Source organism: Poecilia reticulata, linkage group LG11 (genome assembly GCF_000633615.1).
Source record: "Poecilia reticulata strain Guanapo linkage group LG11, Guppy_female_1.0+MT, whole genome shotgun sequence".
Taxonomy (NCBI): Eukaryota; Metazoa; Chordata; class Actinopteri; order Cyprinodontiformes; family Poeciliidae; genus Poecilia; species Poecilia reticulata.
Genome location: NC_024341.1, coordinates 2,662,407 through 2,677,733, shown reverse-complemented (window position 1 = coordinate 2,677,733; position 15,327 = coordinate 2,662,407). Strand labels below are relative to the sequence as shown.

Genomic DNA, 15,327 nt, shown 5'->3' with positions numbered 1-15,327 from the left:
GTGCCTAAAACTATACATTAAATGATGCATTCTGAATAACAGTGGCAGTCTGTCTGAACTTCTGCCAGATAAATATTTGATCAGAATAATTTTGTTCAGCTCCAGTTATTATGCTACTTGTATTAAGAAATAATTGTATTGCACTTTATAACAACCAGTCATGTTAACTAGGCATTTGTCTGCCAGTCTTCCATTCTGACAGTGTGCAGCAAGGGACATTTTTGGAATGGTATTTAAATAAATGCTAGAATATGATGACATTGTTTTTTGTTTTTGTTCTTTTTTTTAAGTGACCACAATGAATTGAGTCTCTTCTGGACTATGAGAATGTCCAGAAGAGATTCACCAAGTTTGAATTCATGAAAAGGCTTTCACCATGATTAACTACTGCAAGAACAGCTGTAATTTCTGAGCATTTCTGGACACCTTCAAAGAGCTGCTTCCAGGAAATGAAAACAAGAAGAAGATCTCCTGTTTTCAGAGCATTACAGGAAGACTATTACGAAGGAGATGGCTGACATAATCAAAGCAAAAAATGTTACTGTTGAAAGAACCTATTTTCTGAAGTTAAAGAATAAGTAATCCTGTTTTAGTTTTTCAATCAGTATTTCAGAGTAACAATATACTGACCAGACGTTAAATCCTCTGTTATCTTAGAACAAGTTATCTTTTGTTTTATTCCAATGTACAAAGGGTTTGTTCTACAGTTATGATGGTAGTTAAAAGTAGTCCAGTATGTTTCACTTCATTTGAGGTAAGACTTAATATCAATGACTCTGTTAGCATAGCATTTGACACTGTAATACTAAATTACATCTTTATAATTGTTGCTACTAGTTTCAATTTACTTGAGGTAAAAGTTGACATTAATGACACCGTAATGACACTTAATGACTTCGTCATAACTGTTATTTGTTTCACTTTACTTAATGACATATTCATAACTGTTGCTACTTGTTCCACTTTAGTTGATGTAAAAGAAATTGTTAATGAGTCTGTTATTAAATCATTTGACAGTGTAATAAAGCTTAATGAAATCTTTATTGCTTGTCCTACTTGTTTTCCTTTATTTCAGGGAGTGGAAATATTAATCAATGTTTTATTAAAGCTTTTGCTAGTGTAATAATTAAATCATTATGACTACTATTATGACAAATTTATGTTAGATCATGATTTTTTGGTTAATGACAAGTTGTCATAACAAAGACAATTTTGTCTAGGTTAATGACAAGTTGTCATAATGACATTTTGTCTAGAATAATGTCAAGTTGTCATAACGAAGACATTTTGAATAAAGTCAACTTTATGTTAAAAGTGTCATTATTTACCGAATGACACTTTATGACAACAGTCATAAATATTCACGAAGACTTACTGATGTTCCTGACGGGTGTTATGTCATGTTTATGACAGTGTCATGACAGTCTTATTCACCCCCCTTCAAATAAAGTGTTACCGGATTTTTTTAAAAATATGCTTGAAAGAATCAATGCAACACTCCAGGTATGTTTTTAATGAGGAAATAACATAAGATGGTCAGCTCAATGAAGATGATTTAACATGATGCTGCCCCTTTAAATGCAACAGTGCAGCTTACTTGCAGGGCCTTCTTCGTCGTCCTCCTCTTCCTCGTCGTCTCTGTAGTTGATGGGCCCATCGGAGTCGGAGTCATCCTCGTCCTCGTGGCCGCCCTGTTCGGGTATAACTGTGACCCTGGGGTCTCCAATCAGGCCCCTCCTGCTGCGGGGTTCAAGCTCCGGCTGCTGGGGGGTCCGCTGAGCTTTCATCTTCTGCAGCTCTTCCTCCATGTCAAAGTCATCATCCTCTGGCCTGGAAAGACAACGGCATCACATGATGAAGATCGTTTCCATTCCCTTTCCACTCTGATGGATTTCACATACTAGAATTGAAACTTATTGTTATTTAGTAATTGATTATTCTGACAACTAATCAATCATATGAAAAAAAACTGTCACATTCTGCAGATTTTTCATTTAACTATATAAGCCTTTCTATTCACAAGAACTCCATAACCACTGCCTGTCTTTACTGATTTACATGCTAACAACTTCAGTAAATAAAGTGACAAGTCCTTAATACAAGACCAAACAATGTTTGGGCACTTTAATTAGAATGAAACAACTTAAGTTCAAAAACATTATTTTTACATTATGTGTATTTTTTTATGTGTGCCTTTTCCTGGTGTTTAGACATTGCTAAAAATGTCATCCAATAACACATAATTACCTAATGATATTTTAAAATTTCCTGTGAACTTCACACATTTTTAACTCACAAACACAGTGGGTTGCTGGATGACATTCAGCAACCCACTAATGTCCCTACCACTGGGCTGAACTGGTTTTCTGGGGGAAACCCTAAATTATTCTTATTTATTATTGAGAGAGTGAAATAAAAAAAAATAATAAGAATGAAATGGAAAATGACCATTTTAATTTGACTCAGAAAAACGTCCAGTTTCTGCAATAAATGTCTTTACTGTTTAAAAATCCATTCAAATAAAAAACCCAGAACCGTTTCAAACCCAGATCTTCATCTGGGTACCAGTGAGATAGACGGTTACTTACAGTCTGAGAGGTTCGATGAAGACGGGGAGGGAGTGACGCGAGTTCTGCTGTTCCTCTTCAGGGAACTCTGGGTGAAGCTCAAAGAGCGCTGAGTAGGCCTTCTGCAATCTCTCAGGGTTGGGCTGGGCTGCACCAGGACTGATAAGAGCTCTCTTGATGAGGATGTGCAGCGGGACGGCCGGAGGCTGGCCGGGCGGCTCCGTGGTGGGGGTGGGGAGGTCCGTCTGGGTAACGGGAACGGCCCCGGCATGTGAGGTAGGAGGTGGAGGGAGCACCTTCACCCTGGGAGGAGATGGGGGTATGTGGGTTGGCAGTGGGAGCACAGCCTCCGCCGTCCTGTCCTCACTGCTTCCACCTTTAGGAGCAGCAGGAGGCGCCGTGGGGTTAACAGAGGGCGGCTCTGGAACCTGAGTGAGGAGGGGGGGGTCTACAGAGTAGTGCTTGATGGCGGTCATCCTTATGGGTGGGGTTGGTGGGGAGCGTTTAGCAGGAGCAATGACGGTGGCCTGAGAAAACTCAGCTGTGGAGGAAAAGAAGCAAAGAAAAACAAAAACTTATTAAAGTGTGAAGAAGTAAAGGAAACCATTCAGGATGTGAAGATGCAGAAGCAACTGGTGAGGTTAGTTCAACGACGACAAGCAACTGCTGAACTAACAGCTGAGTCAGTAGGTGATGATCGTTCAAGAGCTACACAGTTAACAGCTCGTCATGGTTACAGCTCAATTAACTAGGACATTCACTTCATTCTAGCGTTTTCCATGCAAGGCCATTCTTTATGTAGAAAACATTAGTTCAACCAGAGGGCGCGGGGGGGAAGCTGAATTATCAGCGGGTGCATGTATGGAGTTAACACTCAGATGACGGGATGGGGTCAACGGGCTCTGGCGAGCCGCTCGGGCGTCCGGCTCCGGTACCTGAGCAGGTCCGGTCAGCCCTGTGGCGCAGGTACACGGGCAGAGAGAGGTAGAGGCCCGCCCGGCTCTGCTCGAGTCCTGAGCCCCTCCAGGGGCACGGCTGCCTGACCTGAGGCGCCCTGTTCAGGGAGGAAGCTGGCAGAAATGAGTGGAGACGTCAGGGATGGGGCTGGCTTACATTCCATGCTGGGAGATAAACATGAAAACCAGCAGCAGAGGATGGGAAACACTCTGTGTGTCAGAGAACCACACTTATCTCATGCTATCCCCAAGTGAAACCTGCTGAAACTCAAATTTAAGAAGTTTTAAGACTTTTAAGAATTTAAGACCTGTATTGTAACAGGAATGTACAAAAGAATATCCCATATTTTATTTGATATATATTTGTAAGTAAGCCTGGATGATATGAACATACAGTTTTATCCCAATATTTTGTAGTACATTTTTAATTATAACAATTTATTGTTTCTTTTGTAGGTAACTTGTATGATGGTGACTTGTGAGATTAACTGTAGATCTTTTTACATTCAAATTTTACTTAAAAGACAATTAGATTTCCTCTTAGTATTTTTCTCATTTGTCACCATGTAGTCTTCTGTGTCTCTATACTTGTTTGGTTCCATGCTCTGCTCATTTTTCTTTCAGTTGTATTTCCCTGTAATTTTATGTCATGGCTTTGCTGACATAAAATTCTTCACTAGGCCAGACTCCTGTTTGACCATCGTGTTTAATCCACAAAACATTCGACTTCAGAGTTTGTGTCACACCAAACGCTGCTCTTAGATCAGTCCTAGCAGTCAGGGGCGTAAATCCCATCTCATTATTGGGAGGGACCATAAACAGGGACATTTTTAAGAGCAATTTTGGGGGGGTTGGCAAAGTTGCAGTAAAATGTAACGTAAAATGCGGTTTACATTTTTTTGTGTGTGTATTCAAGCTGCAGGACCAAAAATGACTAGTAAGTAGCAATGAATAACAAAAGTGTTTTTCTCAGTAAACAACTTGCTGAGACCCGTAGAAGTCAAACCAAGATTCAAATGTTGCTTAGATATGAGTTTGGTTCATCTAATCTCTGCTACCCCTTCACAAAAATTTAAGGCTCTGACTAAAAAGTTTTAATAAGAAACTCCACTTAATAAAATTCCTCACAAATATTAATTTATTGCAGTGGTTCTCAATACAAGTCATGTGTTATTTAAATTATAACTTAAGTTGTTTAAAGTTTTTTTTATTTTATTTGGGGTGGGGGAGGGAGGGTTCATGTCCTGGATGGCTGAGAACCTATAAATATGTATAAGCTGAATATCTGGGAAGTATCATAACTTAAACTTAAAGGTCAGCACCAGAGTTTTCTAGAAAAATATTCAGATTTTATTTTGTGGTTTTAAAGGCTCTATGTTGAAGATGGTAAGAAATAAAGACATATTTTATTTATTTATTTTTTTTACTGCTCTCTGTATGGGAGCTCTCGGCTATATACAGAGCATACAGAGCTGTCGGCTAGTGGTAATGCTCAGCTGCTCCCTCCCATTCAAACTCTTCTTATTAAAGTAATAGTTAGAAAGCTAAATATAACTGAAATATTGGCTACCCTCGACAGAAAAATGAGCCAAGTCTATGAAAGCAATGTAGCAGTTTTGCTAGTTTTGATTTCAAAGCCATAAGGTGGCAGTTTATCATGATTCAGCCAACGTAATGAAATAACGAACTGTGGACTGATTTTTATTGTCAATGTGTTTCTTCCTATTGAGCAGTGAAAGTAAATAAAACATGTTACATGTCTTTTGCTTAAAGTATTTCCTTACTGGAGGGTTTTTGGTTAGTGCTGCAGAGCCGCAGCCAACACCTAGCTCCTCACTTCAGCAGCTCTAAGCTTTAATGGAGCTTGTGCCATTTAGCAGCGCTGCTGTTGCTCCACCTACAAGTTCGATGAACCATCGTTCTAACAGTAGTGGGGGGGACCTAAAAATTTTGTATTATTTTTTCTTAGACTGCGATAGACTGGCGACCTGTCCAGGGTGTACCCCGCCTCTCGCCCGGAACGTTAGCTGGAGATAGGCACCAGCAACTCTCCCGACCCCACCAAGGGACAAGGGTGTTAGAAAATGGATGGATGGATTTTTTTCTTAGATGAATGGCTGATTTACTTTTTTGTTTCTAATGCCTTTTTTATATTGATAGTTTAAAAAGTAGGGTTTCTTTCATGATTTATTTGGGGGGGGGATTCTAGACTTTTCCAAGATTGAGTGGTCCGGAACCCCTCAACCCCCCCGTGATTTAAGCCTATTCTAGCAGTAGCATCACTGTGTGTTTTTGGGAACTTTGGTCATGTCAGGAGAGGAAAGCTTGGTATCTTTGTGCTTTATAGTTCTCTACAATTTTTATCTCTACTGAGTCGGTAGTTAGGGTTGGTAACAGAATTGAGACAGTGGTGAAGTTGAACACCATCCAGTCGACCGGCAACAAATTTGCAATTACCCCACAATAGATGGAGAAAAGAAAAAAAAAACATAGCTAACTAGTAAGGGTGAATTAGCAGCTAGTTAGTGATAACTTTAACCACAAGTCCCACATCGCAACAAAGATGTCTGCAGGTGACTCAAACTTTTGCCTGATGGAAAAGTCTTGCAAAAAAAATCTACAAAGAATATACAAGATTATTGTCATATGAGGGGCAAATATAAGACCTGAGATTAAAGTATTCAAGGCCAACTTTCCTTTTATGTTATTTGTTTTGTAAAGTGTAAGACCTTTGAATAAGACAATCTCAATGACTGTTATTTTGTATTATTTGTATATCATCATTCCTGTGTATTATTTGGTTTAATTTATTCTAATCTGATATTACCTATGTTGAAGGCGTTTCTTTGTAATATTTGTTCATAATAAAGTTACGTTTTGAAAAGGGAAAAAACAGTAATTAATTTTTTTAAAGACATTTTAAGGCCTTACTTTTAGATACATTAATTCAAGACAGTTAAAGTTGAGCAGACGGCAAGCTGACAGTAACACTCCAACAGGCTGTTATTGTCACCCTGTGGGTCTCAACCCACTGTGCTTTGTCTCACACTGATTTATTACAGATCATCCCCTGATCCTTCCAACCCCGGTTCAGATCTGAACAGGGCCTTTGGATGAGGTGGAGCACCTTCATGACACAACAAAACGCATCCAGTTGCCTTTTATTGAAACACTCAGAGAGAAAGTAATGCTACAGTCTCAACCAGCACAGCTTACTTGCTATTTGTAACCATGTGAAATTGCAACTGCTGCTAGCAAATGGCAGAGGAATGTGTCACTGCGACAGAGGCTTCGTGAGTTTCAAACCGACAACAATGGGCTGGGCTGCAAGAGCGAGCAGCTGGGGCAAGCAATATTAAAAATAAGACAGCAGTCAGTTTCCATCTGCCCTCCAGAACAACTCTATTGGTGTAAAACAAGCTGGAGCACGTAGCCTCAGACAGATGAATGAGAGCAGCAACAGCTCAGCCAGGTGTAGATGTTACAAAAGACGTTTTTGTCGTCTCTGTGTCAAGACGTCACCATAATCCATTTTTAAAATGATAGTGACCTATTCAATTGCATTTAATTTTCACTGGGTTCTACAAGGTAGACCTTAAGTTTCATACATAGGAGAATGTAAAATGTATATTTCTTTTATATTTCAGATACCCAAGAAGATGCGTTTGACAAAAGAGTAAAGAATTGGATGGCTGGATTGGGAAGCAGTCGCCTGGTTGCACGAAACTTTAACAGAAAACATGGAACAAGAATCACACACGACACTGTGGCAAAACTTATTTGCAAGTTTCAGAAAACTGGAAATGTTGCAGATCAACCATGAAGTGGTTCAAGACGTGCAACGATTACAGAGTCCCACAAAATAAAAACGTTTGTCCAATCTAAAATGTTTATTTTCTCTATGTATGGAAACTTACGACCCACCCTGAATATCAAACATTCATGGACCTATATTGATCACCTGCTTGTGCACAATCAAATATCTGATGTTGATCTGGAGGATGAATCTGCCCTCTGCTGTCACACTACAAACTAGAATTACAAGCACCTCTTCACCCAAAGCTTTGGAGTCAGGAAACATTTCTCAAAATAAAATCAATCAGAAGTCGGCAAAACTCTCCGAATGATGGGTAGCAGGAAGAAATTCCGCAGAATGTGCTCCTTCTGCTCCAAAGCCTTCATAACTCTTCCATGTTCTGGCAGCTCCCGGACAGCGAGATGTAGTTAGACAAATGGCTGTCAGATTTTTCTTTCACCATTTTATGCACCCTTATGTAAACAAAAGACATTTTGTTTACAAATATCTTTGTTAGCCTGGCTCTTTATTATTAAATTGAATATAATTTCAGATTTTTGTATAATTTTTGTCCAGGTTAACATAAGAAGTGAGCTACTGTCGTTACAGGTTGAGTTTCTAAGTTATAGAAAAGTAATTGTTAGAGATGCTCAAATATGACAAATTGGGCCAATTTTGATATGTTATACTGCTGTATTTACCAATATTTTATCTTTTTTTTAATTCAATTACTCGATTAATCGTCAGAATAATTGATAGAATACTTGATAACTAAAGCAATTGTTTACAACAGCCCTAATGTGAATAGTTTTGGTTCATCAGGATATTCTTATTTTAATTTGTCCCTCTGTCTAACTTTCTCCAAGTTACTCAATCATTTTTTTCGGTTTTCTACTTATTTTATTGAATTCAATTTTTTATTTATTTTTTGCCCCTCTCTGAACCAATCAGTCTAAATCTATATCTATGATCTGTATTTGGGGTACTTACTCTATTGTGATGTATCTTACCTATTCACCTCTACCTAGGTCTGAACAACCTCTCAAGCAGGAGAAGTGTTAATAATCAAAATAAAAATCTAGCTTAAGCTTGTGCGAGACGCGGTGTAAAGTTGACTTTCCTGTTTAGGCAAAAATTTCCTAAAACTGCGGATTTGCAGCAGAGTGGCAATCCAAAAAGACAAATAAAGGTGAAAGAAATCAATTAAAACTAATTTTGTTATTGGGTTTTCTATAATTTATTATTTGATATAACTTTTTCATGTATACTTGTTTCTACATCCAAATCTATTTTTACATATTTACTCATTTTAAAGAATTCCTAAAATGCCATGCTGAAAGAGCTCAAGAAATAAACAGGAAACGTCTGAAGAATGTGGTGGAGCCAACGCAGCTCTGTGAGGAAGAACACTCCACGGTTCCCCCTGAGTATTTATCTCAGTCTGCAGATAACAGAAACCACAGTTTATGCTGACTGCAACCAAAGGAGGGCCGAGTAATTACTAAAAGAACTGTGCTGTTTCTGTCACAGACATTAGGTCTGTTTACTGAGCAGGTTAAAGAGCAACAGGATTTACTCATGAGCACATTCCACCACAGGATGCTTAATATTTACATTACACTGAAAATAGTCGATTTAGGTGTATTGTGCTGTCAAAAACTGTTTACTTTCAAGGAATATTTCCTCCACCACCTACAGTTTCATCAGTCATACCGAAACTAACCTTCAGTAACATTTTGTACAAATACAAATACAAGTTTTGTAAAGACACAGTTGAAACTAAAAGTTTACATACAACATTTCTTTCTCACCATTTGAAGTTAGATCAGACTAAGAACCAGGTAGACGTCTTTTTATTTGGTGTATTTAAACTTCTGGTCCCAACTATAAATGGATTTGAGACTCTTATCCTGTGTCATCTTTAATATTGTTAACAGTGCATTATGGTGTGTCTGTTTTAAAAATAGGAAACAGATAAAGACTCATGTTTTGTAACTGTTCTAAAACACTCAAAATGATTTCGGACAACTTTGGGAATGCTGAGAATGAAAACAAGCATGATGGGGTTTTGCTTTATCACATTTGTACTTTCGGTTTCTAGATCTCATCAGAGCACAAAGTCCAGATAATCAAAAACAGTGCAGTAGACATATTGGATAGCATGGGGTTCCTCAGAGTACAGATCTCTGATGAATTCAAGAAAACATCACTATACAAGATTTCAACAGTTTGCTAAATCAAGAAAACAGATATTTAGTTCAGCATCCAGTCAGACTTCCCTTACCATTTTTCCATGTGGTCAGTTTGGAAGTACAGAAAATGTTCTCTTACAATTTTGACAGATGTCCTTTCACCTACAAAGTCATAATATCTTAACTTTGCACACAAGTTGCAAAGAGGTTAAAGAGAAGCCAGGTAGTCCATGGCTTATGTTGAAGGTGTAATCACATTTGGACTGTTAGACCAACTTCAAAAGAGGACACAAATACACAGAGACCAAAGCAACTCATTATAGAGAGGACAGAAAAGAAACTCACCAAGCGCTGCAGCAGTGCTGTTGCGGTTGGTGGGTTTAGGTGGAGGCATAGGAGGTTGCTTGAGGTGTGAAACAAAAGGTGACTGCTGAGCATGAGGAGAGACAGGAGGTTGCTGGACATGTGGAGGGACAGGAGGTTGTTGGACATGGGGAGGGACAGGAGGTTGCTGGACATAGGGAGGGACAGGAGGTTGCTGGACATGGGGAGGGACAGGGGGCTTCTGGACATGGAGAGGGACAGGGGGCTGCTGGACATGGAGAGGGACAGGGGGCTGCTTTGTGTGGGGTGGAACAGGGGGAGGCGAGTTCCCTGTGTTAGCTGCACCAGCTGCTGACACAGCACCAGCAAAAGGCAGTTGAGGTGGGTCATCTAGTACTATGAGAGAGACAGTTCTTGGGGGCTTGGCAATTGCAGCTTCAACAGAAGAGCTGGAGGAGATAGAAGATGAGGAAGAGGAGGAGAAGGACAGGGTCGAACTGGTGGACATGGAAAGATGACCAGTGAGAAATTTAGGGGGAACCAAAGCTCGCTTGGGTAGGGGTAGTTGCTGTTGGGCATCTTGCTCCAGGTAAGGGTCAGGGATCAATCGGACACCGGCAGACTCTGCAGAGGCGTGGACAGACACAAACATACACAGACAATCATTAAAGGAAAGATTGACAAGGCTTCAAACACTGAGCTTTGGGAAACTATGTAAACAGGAAGCACAAAAAGCGTTGACACACAAATCAAGACTGAGGCAAAAGCTGAAATGAGGGGACTGGCTTGTAGGATATTCATTAGAGGGGAGGTAACCTAAAGTACACCCATGGCGACAGATCAAAGCAGGATCTTCTTGATTTCTTTTGATTCAACAGTGCATTGTAAAAAGTACTCAGACCTTTTGAACTACTTTTGTACATTTTGTCACATTACAACTACATAGTTGACTTTTTAAGACTTTTGCAAATGTTTCAAGAGCCTTAATAATTAGCCCTACTGTGCAACTTCAAGCAACTTAAATAGGATAATTTTCTGAATCTTATGACAATTTCCTTACCTAAGCGGTCACGGAACTCAACTATTGGTTTATGTCTGGGTAGAGCGTCATCATCTGCGAAGATTTGCTGCATTGGAGGTCGCAAGTCCATGTCAGGGACTGGACGGACATCAGGCAACATTCTGTCCATTTTCTCACGTCCATCATCTCCCTGTTGCTTAATCCAGTCTTCCTGTTTGTCCCTGGTATCACCTCTCTCTACCTGAGCATATTTCCTGTCCCTATCTTCTCTTACTTTATCATCTTTTCTGTCGTCTCTAGTCTCCTTTCTTTCACGCTCAAGCCATCGCTCTTTGTTGTCTTTTCTTTCTCTGTCATCAAGTTCTCTCTTTTCCTTTTCATACTGCTCCCGATCCCTCCATTCTCTTTCATCACGATCTCTCTTTTCCCTGTCCTCCCTATTCTGATCTCTCTTCTCCCTCTCGTCCTGATCTCTCCTCTCCCTCTCGTCCCGATCCTTCCTCTGCCTCTCGTCCCGATCACGATCCCTTCTCTCATCCCGATCGCGGTCCCTCCTCCCCCTCTCGTCCCGATCTCGGTCCCTCCTCTCCCTCTCGTCAAGATCACGATCTCTCTTGTCCCTCTCGCCCCGATCATGATCTCTCCTGTCCTTCTCGTCTCGATCCCTCCTCTGCCTCTCGTCAAGATTACGATCCCGCCTCTCCTTCTCGTCCCGATCACGATCCCTCCTCTCCTTGTCGTCTTGATCCCTCCTCTCCTTGTCGTCCCGATCCTTCCTCTCCTTGTCATCTTGATCCCTCCTCTCCCTGTTGTCTCGATCCCTCCTCTCCTGAATGTCTTGGCCATCTTGGCCATCCCTCTTCTTGTCTTTACGGTATCTATCATCTTGTGTAGGGTCAGGCCCTTTTCTTTCATAGTCCAAGGGAATGCGGCTTTGTCTGTCAACATCCACGGGTAACTTTGCATATTGGTCCACATCCAGAGGCGCCCGGTTGTTGCGACGGTTTTCTCCTTGAGGATACCTAATGGGATCTGCTTTGATGTCAGCCTGTCGATTTCCAGTTTCTGGCACCCTATCGGCATCTATTGGTACAGGGTGCCCATTTTTAACTGGTGAATCTTTGAGGTCGATGTCATTGTTGCGCCCTTAACCACAAGCAGAGGGGGGAAAGTATATGAGCAAATAAAATTTTTTTGCAATCAACTTGGAATCACTTTGGAGATTAAACAGTTGCATGTAGACCTACCATTTTCAGGGATCTCTTTTAAAACTCCTCTAGCAATCAGCTCATTGCGAGATTTTCTGACAGAAATCTTTCTTTCCAATTCTGAAGAAGAAATACCATACAAATAAATTGTTTAATTTACCACACACAAGACACAAGTAACTACTGTATCTAGCAAGCATACCTTTAGATGTTTCAGAGAACTTCTCACTTGGCTTCTTCTTCTTAAATCTAAAGGGCTTGAGGAACTTTCCCATGGAAAATTTGCTTTTGCGCTTTGCTGGGGGTGCTCCTCCTCCAGAGTTTCCTTCTTCAGACCCTGATGTGCTCTTTTGCAAGTCAACCTTATCATCTACCAAGACAAAAACAAAAAAAGTATGTTTTTTTTAATTGTAGTGGCAAACAAAATAAATGTGACATGCCACAGCAAAACTGTGAAAAGACCAAGCAATTTCTGTAAAAATAGTGTTTGTGCAACATATACTAGTTGAAGTAAAGAAACCATTGCATGCTTTAAACAGCAGTTTCTGGGATTTTAAAATAGGAAAGTTTGTGTTAGAATTCAGCTTCTTCATTTTTTAATACAAAATCCCAACAGACTACTCTGGCACCCCAACCACCGATATTAGCATGTTTTCTGGGGGAAACCCTGTATAGCACTACATAATGTATTCAGTCAGTACAGTGACTAACTGCACACTGAAGCTGCAACTCATAAAATAAAAAACTGTTTATGTCTGCCTTTCTTTGGGCTTGGACCTACAATTCAAAGTTATAGGGCTTTATGCCCTCCATTTCAGGATGGGCTGCGTTTTCTAAGCTCAGTCTAAACTCTAATGTACACACGAAACGGAAAACATTGTCTAACATATTGTATTGTATTTATTAGGACTGAAACGATTCCTCAAATGAGGAGTACCTCGATTATTAAAATTCCTCGAGGAAAATTTACCTGCCTCGAAGCTTCGTTAATTTATGTTTTATTATTTAGTGCACCGTGTTCCAGTTGGAACATTATTTGTGCTGTGTTTGAGTTGTTGACTAAAGTTAAGTGTTAGCGGCATAACGTCCAATTTTCAAGTTCGGCCCGTGGGGATTTTATTGATTGATTTTTGGGGGACCAATAAGAATCCTTAAAATGAATGGCGCAATGCCTAGAATACGGCAACCTGTCTCCTCTGGGAGCTGCTGGTTGAAAGCGAACGGCTGGAAGAGCACTGCAGGAGTATTTATACAGGTGAGCGGATAGACTGAACACGGCGGGCAGCTGAGTAGTTGATGCTTGTTGTGCAAGTGTAGCTTTACGGACAAACCGCACAACAAATTTCATATCATCCCGGTCTGAACAAACGGGTGGCGGAGCACATTGTGGCGGTACGTAGCTGGTAGATGAGTTTCTGAGTGTGACGAACGAAGGTGCTGTAAATATCCCGTATTGCTCCCAACCCCGTTCTTACTTTTGTCCCCTAGTCTACTGGTCGTCTTCCCCCCCACTTATGTTCGTCTGTCCGCTGGTCTATTTCCTCTCCTCTACCCCCCCATCTTACGTTTGTTCGTTCGCTCGCTCCCTCGTCTGCCCCCCACCCCGCCACTCCAGGCGACATTTCCCATATTCTCAAACCTAAAGCTCGACAGGTATGGGGCAAGTGAGAATTCATCTATTAAACTGACTGAAGATGAATACATAAACTAAAAGCTGGAGTATAGACATTTTTCACATTACAGAAGCTCACAGCCTAATTGGAAAATGTAACAAAAGCTCAAGACAAAATACCCATTTTTGTCTTCAGAAGTTTAGTCACTATTGGTGTGCAAAGTAAATGATGAGCTTTTGTCAAAACACCCGGTTAGTTAATAAGATAAAGGAACAATTTTTTTGAAATGTCTTCATTTTTTTTCATTTCTATGTGTTTAAGATTATTAGAAAGTTTAGAATCAACACTTTCAGAATCTGTACAAAAACTCAAAACAACCTGGGGAGACTTATTCCTGGTTTTGTCATGGCCAGTCACAAATGTTTACAGCTCCTTCCCCTTACTGGAATAAAATTAATATTTGTCATACACTATATGACAAATATTTATTTCTGTTGTGATTATAACAAGATAAAATATGAGAAGTATTGTATCTACAATTACATTTTTATAACAACTGTCCAAGTGAGTACAGCTATGGTAGTTCAAGAATTCAATCTGGAGTTCATGGTTAGAGAAGAGGTCTTGAATAAAACTAGTGTGGAATCTCTCCATCGGTTGTCTAAAAGAAAACAATGTAGCATAGGTTTGTGTAGCAACAAGAAAACAAGATTTCACATTTAGCCAAGACTTCAGCTGCTAATTACCCTTATTACTATGTTTTCAATTGCCATTATTATTTCTTTAAAATAAGCTTAAGAAAAATAATTCAACAAAAAGAACCAGATTAAACGCAGGTTAAAGCAAGAAGGGACATGAATGTTACGGTAAGTATGACAAAAAAAAATTCTAAAGATGGTCTTTGGCTTAATTAGAACCGTAATCAAGCATGTGGGTGTGAAACCACTGCTTAATAGCTCTGTGTAACACAGAACAAGGCAGTGCATACTGAGTCACAGCTCCAGAGTGGAAATCCCTACTGGGCTTGTTACTGCACGATTGGGTAAAATCCCACAACAAAATGACCTTGAACTGTTGAGCAGCTACAATCAAATCTGTATTTGTTACTTTTAAAGTAACAAACACAATTTCTTAATCAGGATTTCGTCCAGTGTATTACAAGTATGCAAATTTTATTCATTTATTTTATTTGCCCAAAAACCTAACAAAAATACAAATGAGTTTAAAGAGCATCTGTCAGTGGTAATTCCTACTACAAATTTGAGTGAGAGTTGACATTCTCCATCTGGTGTCAGGATTGTTACTCTAACTTTTTTATTCACTTTGGGAAAACAGATCATTTCAGTTTTCATTAGTAGAGAAGCTCATCCACTTCTATATTGAATAATTATATAAAAAAAACTCAAGATCCATAATAATCATTTTTACTTTAATGCGACTTTTTTGATGTCATGAAACTAAGGCTAATGAAGGACTGCAGATCCGTGATGGACTAAAACATTTAAGTGAATCTGTTCCACCCTGTTATGGCAGCTTGAGAAGTCTTGGCCTACACTGTACAAACTTATGATTGAGTCAATATTTGGCCTTAAACTTAAACAAGAAGCATACAGATATATAGATCTTAGGTAGATCAAGAAACAGCGACTG

The 15,327-nt window shown here is 39.8% G+C and overlaps 1 protein-coding gene and 1 long non-coding RNA gene across 8 annotated transcripts in view; one reads left to right on the top strand and one right to left on the bottom strand.

Moving 5' to 3' along the window:
- Positions 1 to 15,327, bottom strand: part of phactr4a (phosphatase and actin regulator 4a) — a 42,566-nt gene that overhangs the window by 10,252 nt on the left and 16,987 nt on the right. For 6 of the 7 annotated variants that reach the window (XM_008421319.1, XM_008421321.1, XM_008421320.1 and 3 more), the window contains 7 exons: positions 12,267 to 12,434; positions 12,104 to 12,184; positions 10,896 to 12,002; positions 9,857 to 10,459; positions 3,503 to 3,637; positions 2,589 to 3,108; positions 1,598 to 1,830 (listed from right to left, as the gene is read on the bottom strand). In XM_008421319.1, the coding sequence (XP_008419541.1) occupies positions 1,598 to 1,830; positions 2,589 to 3,108; positions 3,503 to 3,637; positions 9,857 to 10,459; positions 10,896 to 12,002; positions 12,104 to 12,184; positions 12,267 to 12,434 (2,847 nt within the window). The remainder of the gene's footprint in view (positions 1 to 1,597; positions 1,831 to 2,588; positions 3,109 to 3,502; positions 3,638 to 9,856; positions 10,460 to 10,895; positions 12,003 to 12,103; positions 12,185 to 12,266; positions 12,435 to 15,327) is intronic. The other variant, XM_008421323.2, reaches the window with a different exon arrangement.
- On the top strand, positions 3,093 to 7,410 carry LOC103471984 (uncharacterized). The gene is made up of 2 exons (XR_534779.2): positions 3,093 to 3,207; positions 7,171 to 7,410. It is a non-coding gene; the product is annotated as an uncharacterized LOC103471984 (long non-coding RNA).